Source organism: Austrofundulus limnaeus, unplaced genomic scaffold (assembly GCF_001266775.1).
Source record: "Austrofundulus limnaeus strain Quisiro unplaced genomic scaffold, Austrofundulus_limnaeus-1.0 Scaffold3, whole genome shotgun sequence".
NCBI classification, from domain to species: domain Eukaryota; kingdom Metazoa; phylum Chordata; class Actinopteri; order Cyprinodontiformes; family Rivulidae; genus Austrofundulus; species Austrofundulus limnaeus.
This window is the reverse complement of record NW_013952405.1, coordinates 3,178,993-3,187,092: the sequence shown is the minus strand read 5'-3', so window position 1 is coordinate 3,187,092 and position 8,100 is coordinate 3,178,993. Positions and strand designations below refer to the sequence as shown.

Genomic DNA, 8,100 nt, shown 5'->3' with positions numbered 1-8,100 from the left:
GTATATATACAGTATATACTGTACACATGGACTGACTGTTTTTTAAATCCTGTTTCCCCAACCTGCCTGAAAAAACTAATCTAAATTGAGCTGGAACTCTTCAGTGGAAACAGAAAACACCCTCTTATCTGAACAGCCCACTCTTGCCAGTCCCTATTGTTTCTGCGGTCAAGAAAACATGCAAGTCTGCAAAACTAGACAAAACAATCAGGATTACAGGATATGACTTCATAATAAGCAACAAAAAATATAAATTGTCTTGCTGACAAGAAAACCTTTTTTTTGTTGGCTTTTAGTTAAACAGTGTCAAACACCAAAAATAATTATACAAGACCACAAATTATTGCCTTATAAGTAGCTGAGAGGGCTGAGTATTTGAAGAGAAAGTGTGTTGCAGTGCTTACAGAAAACGTTTGCGTATGCTAGATTTAAACCAGGGTAATAATAGTATCAGATCCCTACAGATAAGGACAATTGTCAGAGTGGGGAAAAAAACGCCACACCTCCTGGAATGCAAAAACTGTTTGGTGCAAGTTCTCAGGAATGTTCCCTCTAGTAAAACTGCTAGTTTGTTTTCTTAGCATTGGGAACTGGAAACATTGCGATTGAGAATCTGTAGAGACAAGTCCCAGAGGTGACGCCACCTCAGGTTGTGTGGGAACGCCAGGGCAGTTGGACGGTTTTGGGAGTTTGCGGAGTAAAGGGAAGGTTCAAAAGCAACTGTAGCTGTGAGAAGTCTGTTAAAATGCTTGCTGCTGCAAGGAAAACAAATATTCAAACTGGGTAAAGAACAAACAACAGAGAGGGACGATCAGAAAGAAAAAAAATAGGTACTAAATTAATGCAGAGTCTGCCGGGAATTGTATTGTCTTGCTATTGAAAGCTGACGCTCCCTTCTGCCCAGACTGCCCTAAATAAGACCAGTCAGTAAACTGCTGCACAGGCTCTCATGGGGAACAAGGGAAGTCGGTGATTTGAGCCTAAAAACACTGTGCATCCTCCCATCAGTAAACACAACAGTCTGAGGGGTCAAAAGGGATTGTTCTGATTTTTTTAAGTGGGTTTTTGAACAATCACAGAGAGGAGAAAATAAGTGTCACTCTGACAGACTGCCAAGTTAACGGCTAGTCTGAGCAAGACCACAGCCAAAGTGGATTGAATCATCTTTAAACAACTAAATTCCTAAACAGTTTATAACAGTTCATGTAAATGATAACTTGTAAACTGCTACATCAATTGGACTTTACTTGGGTAAAATTCATAATAATTCTGCAGGAAGTGCTCCAGGCTGCTACAGTTAGCAACTGTGATCTCAAATAACCATAAAATTCAATGTCAATAATTACATTTTACAAAACTGAAAACAACGTAAAAGTGTTTTTTTTTTAAGAACGGTTATGTAAAATTTGAGAGTAGATTTCTTTTTCAGAAGGCAGCAATACACTTTGGTTTTGATCCCACTCAAACTACTCATTAGCTTGTCAATCCAGTCAGAAATAAACTCTATTTTTCCAAACGTGAGGCTCATTGAAAGAGCTATCTTTCCACAGAGCCCCGCTTCAAAATATCTGAACAACTTTTTTTTCTTCTATTAGAGACCACCAAACTATGTGTGCGTGTCGGGGAGGTTGAGTAAGGCAGAGGAAAACAAGGGGCAAGAAAGCAACCACACAGTGCACTTGTCCGAGCGGCATGATTGAGTTTTAAGTGAAATACGGCATGCTTCAGATTTCTCTTGGTGCGGTTGCTATGGCCTTCTGCTGTGCCATGACACTGAAATTCTTTCACCATTACAGCTACAAAAGCTCCCAGATAAGCTTCCCCGACGAGGCCTATGTGTTCCAACGAGACAGTCATGGTTAGCCCCCCACTTCTTCTTCTCATCAAAGACTCACAACTTCAGACAATGAGTCAAGCTTTCAGGGTCCAGACCAGTTTGGGACAGCTGCTGCTGTAGTTGTGAGTGTGAAAAAGCAGCCAGCGGCATGGAGAGACAGAGCTAATTGGACTGGACACACACACTGAAGAGCATTGTTGCTGAAGGAAAGCTTCACTCTTTTCAATACATGACAGAATGAGATGCTAAGAACAAAATAAGGGATTTAAGGGACAATTACTGGAGAAAAGGTCTTATAATTCTGGCCATTCACAACGTGCACTGGGTGAGTCAAGCTGTCCTAAGTCAGAGCATTCCCAGGTTGTCTGGATCACCTCTCTGCCTTCCTTGGTTTGAACCGCTTTAATTATCCTCGTAACATTTTTTAAGCATTCCAAGCGCAGCTGGATGCGGGCCAAACAATTACCGTGAGGGTTTTTGAACTACGCACACGTGGAAAGACGACACAATTTGTCATCTCTGGTTTAGGACCAGTTTGTCCCTCAAGAGACATTTGACAAGACAGCACCACGCATGAGCGGTCTGCACACAATATATCCACGTGAATAGCGGCAGAGACTGGTCTGACCAGCAATACTACTGTCACTGTGTTGTAATAAAAGGCCTTGGAGGCCAAAATGGCCCCTCTGCCATTGTCTCCACAGCGCTCCGTTTCCTCAAGTTCCTGTTTACACATCCCCACCCAGCTCGCTCGCATACTTTTTTGTCCGCGTAATGCTGACATTTTTAGTCATAAATAGTAATGGTGTTGAATATAAGTGGAATTCCCAGATGGCAAACAAAAAGTTATAATAAATTAAAAAACTACAAACCACGTGGTATTTCCATTGGTGCGCATACACTCCTAAATGTGTGTAATAGCGAGGGAGTGGGGTTTCTTATCATCAAACTCACTCTGAGGGTATGTATGACCACATCCTGAGCTTCCAGTTCTCCCTCCAGAATACTCAAGAGAGTCAGCAGCTCTGCTCTGCTCAGAGCCTCTACGTTCATCTTCTCCACCTGAAGCATGAGAGACAGGAAAATGTGTCAGGAGATAAGCCAACAGATGTAACGACGTCAGAAGATTCCCCCAAAATGGCAACAGAGGATTTTAAAAAAATGGATTTTTGTGTGACACAGAGAGGACTGGATTGTTTGATTTGTACAAAAGTCATTTATGTGATGGGGTCCCATCTGTGGCTTCCCCAGGCTGTGCTCAGGGTTATAAACAGGAAGCTATTTGCATATTTGCACATTTAGTGGCTTTGGGACCGATGACTGTCTGCTCTGTTAAAGCCTAAAACTGCTAGACAAATTTGATCTCTTCAAACACAAAGTTTTATTTTATTTTTTTTTTTTTGAGTCATCCTGCACCAAATCTGCTTTATCCTGTGATTCATCAGCTAGGCCCTGTGTGATCACAGAGGCCACACAAAACACAGCCGGCATCATCTGTAAAACTGTAGGAGACACGAAACATAACAGAACACACCAAAGTTTGATGACGTTGCTGTCGGATTCGTTTCCTCGGAATGCGTTTTGCTCCCGACTGTTTAACAAGGTACACATGAGCTGTGAAACCAGGTAACAGAGGCTCTGTAATGATCAGCTTGTCGTTCACACCCCACACTGTGTTTTATTAAAAGTGGCGGTGTGCCTGATCAAGTTACTTTTGCCTTTTTTTAAAAAAACTCTGCACGACTCTTACACAACACATATACACATATCAGTGATGAACTGCCATGTGGCTCTTAAATCTAAAGTGGCCCAGTTGAGATTTAGATCTGCTGTTGGCAAAAGCACAAAAGTTTTATTGTTTTTTTTTAAATTAAATCAGCAAGAAACCCTGCAGGGGAACACCTGAAATCGTTTGTTCTTCATTTCAATTTTGTCTGCGTTGCGAGTGAAACCAACAGTCCTCAACAAATGGTTTCCTCGCACTCTGAATGATGAGAGTGTTTACTTTCTGACAGAACGTTCTCTGTCTCCCCAAAAAAGATTCCTTGGTGTTTTCTGTGGCTTAGCCACACACATAACAGAGCACGGATCCGTTTTTATTTACAAGCTCCGCTAACTTCTTGGGGACTTTCGAAGTGGTTCCCAGGCTTGTCTATAATCACACATTTGGTCTCATACTTTGATATTAATTTAAATGAGTGTGCGTTTTAGCTGTTGGTCTGGCTTCGTATTTGTCACTTGATATCCAGTCTTTATAAAAATCGGCTACCATGGAAAATCCTTCAAAACATTCCAGGGATACCCACACCATGAGAATCATGGAGCCCACATACCCTAAAGTGGGGATGATGCATCCTGGCTGTGTAAGATGACACGAGAAACAGTTAATTTAAATATTTGAATGGGTTTATTCTAATATAATATGAAGAAACAGATGGAATATCATAAGATTTGTTGACTTACTGAGGTTAAGTGAGTCAGCTAAACCCTACAGTATCACCAGAGGTGGTTTATTGTTTTATTTTTCCTGTCCTTTATCATTATTTTACCTCATATTAGGTCAGAGTTGAGGATAATGAGAGGTTGGGTTTTCTCAGGAACAGCTCAGAATCTCCACCTGCCGACATCATTGGCCTTTGTCTGACACGAGACTGTCATTATGTTTAAATATGGCACCACAGACAACAGGGGAAAAAATCACATTAGCCATCATTTATAGATGACCTCTCTTGCGAAAATGGTCAAATCAATACAGCATCACTATTATTGCACTCACATCCATTTGAATAAATCTGCACTTGATTTAAAACCAACTCTCTACCATTATTTTGTTTAGTTATTATATTTGTTTTGGATTTAACATTTCACGATAAAAAGAAAAAACATTGTGCAAGAGCATGCGACCTACTCCTATTTGTACTTTTACCTCCTTTTTCCACTAAAACAATCAAACCCAAACTACGAATAGGGTTTCAAGTTGCTAGCAGGCTGTTTCCTCAACCTGCCGTGTGAACGTACCTTCATGCGCTCTTGTCTGTTCCCTTTAATTGTTCTCCAAAACCCCCAGAAATGAGACTCCGCAACTCCATGAATCAAAGCACTCCACTGTCACAGGCGCTTCTCTGCTCTCGGGAGAGCGTGAACAACAGACGTTCATTTACGAAGCAACTGGCCAATCAGAGAGCCGAAGCGCAGCTAAACCGACCAATCGCTGGACGAGTTGTCCGAAAGGGGGGCGGGGATAAGGGCGTTCCCGGGTCTGTGGGATAAACCTCTTTGTTTCGGACGTCCAACACTGGATCTCTGCCCACTCGTGTTTTGTTGTGGTTCAGCTGTCGTAAAAACTGTTCGAATGTGTTCTCCTTTAAATGTTTCACATGTTCTGATATCTTGGTTTTAAACTACAGAGTACTGTATTGCATTGAAAGAGCAATTAATTTAGTCTAAAATGATAGTGTAAGAAATTATCAAAACGCGTCTTCACCTGCACAAACAACTTGTACGTTTACGTACTCTAAAACTAATTAAACGTATATTTTAATCACCTGCACTCCACCCTCTCTCTACAATAAAATAGGCAAAAGAAATAGAGGAAATCCAGCTGATGTGTCAACTCCCCTTGATGGTCAAACGACAGTTATCACAACTCGACCTCAGCTGTCCCGCTGCTTTCAATGAGAACATTAACAAAACTTTTTTTTTTACAGAATATTTGTTTGTTTAGTCTCAGTCTGTTACATTAGGTGCACCTGTGAGTACCTATCTATGACTTTTCTTTTGTTCCCTTCAAAGACCTGTTATAAAGAAAGAACAACATGAGAACAGAAGGTTTTGTAATAAGAGTTGTGTTTATTGAATGGACTAAGGCAGTGGTTCCCAAACTTTTTATCTTCTGACCCACAAAACATTCATGGCAAAAACTTGTGACCCCAGATGGTCTGAGTACACAAACTTTGTTAATAACCCTAAAAACAAAGGCTACACAAGTATAAATAATTTTTTTATACTTATTTTGTGTTTTTGTAATAAATATAGGGAAAACATTACATCACCAATTATTTTATTACCTTTTAAATTGATTTCTGAAGTGCAGTGGTTCCCAAACCTTTCAGCTTTTGACCCACAAAATCACAGTAGCAGAGACCTGTGCCCCCAACTGTTTTTGGATGATAAACATTTGTATCAGGTCAACTAAACATGGGTATAGTAACAATATTTATTATTCTACATGTATACATTTTAGGCAACTAAAGGTAAAAATGTAATTAATTTAGAAAATCTTTTCAGGACCCCACCTTTATGTTTCAGGACCCCACTTTGGGTCCCCACCCCAACTTTGGGAACCACTGGACTAAGGAAATTCAGTTATAAAAGAGTTGCATAAAGTGTCAGTAATATTGTCTCCCCCCACCCCCCAGTAAATAGAGCTTTTTAGTTCATTGTCTGTTGACTGTTCTTTGGTGTTAAATTTTCAAATTTTCTAAATTGAATTGTTTTGTTGCTATTTATTATGAGGGAGCAAGAATCCAAAAGTGGCCGTTTTCTGCATATAATTAGTTCCCATGTTTTCTCGTGATAACAACATTATCATGAAAGAAAGAGGAGCATCTTCTCAAGATAACAATCCCAATGGTTTTTTTTTTTTTTTGTCGAGTTTTTCCTCTTGTGCATCATTCAGTATCATTCAGGTCATCTCCATCAACCATGGAGATGACCTGGTCCCCTCAGCTGGTCATCGATGAAGTTTACTATTTGTTTATTTGTTTGTTTGTTTATTTGTTATTTAATCAGGTAAATCCCACTGACATCACAGATCTCTTGCAAGGGCCTGAAGTCAACTTATTGTACATAATTTTGTGCCATTTTTGTATCATTACACAGGCTGAAATTGCGATTTGTTTGTCTTGTATATGTAACTTTCATATCAGCCTTCGTCATTCAAGGAGACGGCTGGCCCGACTACAGATCAGCAGGCGTTTACACAGTGATCCTGCTGATGTAATAAACTTTATCGTGACCAGATGAGGGGATCGAGCCATCTCCATGGTTACTGAATGATGCACAAGAAAACCGTTAACTCCCTATCTCAAGAAAACCGTTGGGAAATCAACTTGTTATCTCGAGACAACGGTTCCTGTTATTTCACGAGAAAACCATGGGAAAAAATATATGCAAAAAAAAACGTCCACTCTCGGCTTCCGTAATGTAAGCACACTCAAATCTCAAACTTAATATTGTCGTGGTTCACGAGATATTTTTCTAACAAAGTTGATCCAACAGTTAATGCAAAGCTCTTGTGCAATGAGTTTTGTGAATGATCCCCAGTTACAACCTCACTAAAATTTGTAGTATCTAAGACAAGTTTACTGTGCATTGTGTCTTGAACTGAGATGGCTCAAAAAAGTCAATCAGTTGTATGCACATCCAATAATTATTTCCCAAGAAGTATACATTAAATGTTTGCAGCCGTTCGTGAGAAACTGTGCTTTGACTTTAAATAGTTAATAACATACATCCAAATAGAGTTGTCAGAATGTGTGTTGGGGATCGGATTCAGATCAAATTTGAGCTAAATATTTATAAAATTGTGTAGTTATAGAAATGGTACATTTACAGTGTAAGCCTAACCAGCAGGAAATAAAACAACATGAGAAAAGTGACTTTGTTTTCACATTTTGCTTTTTAGAAAAAGACATGTTAGATGGTCTCATGCCATAATTACTTTTTTCTCAGTCAGCATATCAAAACAGTAATTGCATTCTGTTTGGGGACATTTTGCTGTTGACCAGGTTCAATTTCCTGTATAAATCTGATAAAAGTTTTACCTGAACAAGGTGAATAAGAGTCGTCTGACCTGAGCTACATGAGGTCTTTCCAGCTTTGCCAATTTGGGCCAAATTCAAGTCAAATATATAATCCGCCTTTGTGAAATAAATTGCATAACCAACCAGGATATACTGACCACTTGATGGTAGCTGTGAATTCCAATAAGGCCATCAGATTTAAATGCTCTACCCCTTACGGTCTTCACAGTGAAACACATAGCTAATAAAGTAACAGAATCTGTACATTTTTACCCTGTAGTTTAAACCTTAAAAAGTAGTGAAATGTATAATCTGATGCCACAGGTGAAGAAAAGGAAAGATACTGATAGTATGTTAATCATTTGAGAAATACAGTGGTTTGCAAAAGTATTCATACCCCTTGAACTTTTCCATATTTTGTCACATTACAACCACAAACATAAATATATTTCACTGGAA

The 8,100-nt window shown here is 39.4% G+C and overlaps 1 protein-coding gene across 1 annotated transcript in view; it reads right to left on the bottom strand.

Annotated features, from left to right (window-relative positions):
- The window catches only part of cttnbp2nlb (CTTNBP2 N-terminal like b), a gene marked incomplete at its 5' end in the record, with an annotated part of 17,908 nt that extends 12,971 nt beyond the window's left edge, over positions 1–4,937 (bottom strand). The window contains 2 exon segments of the mRNA XM_014017463.1: positions 2,792–2,899; positions 4,856–4,937. Of these exon segments, the coding sequence (XP_013872917.1) occupies positions 2,792–2,899; positions 4,856–4,861 (114 nt within the window).
- Between the last annotated feature and the right edge of the window lie 3,163 nt (positions 4,938–8,100).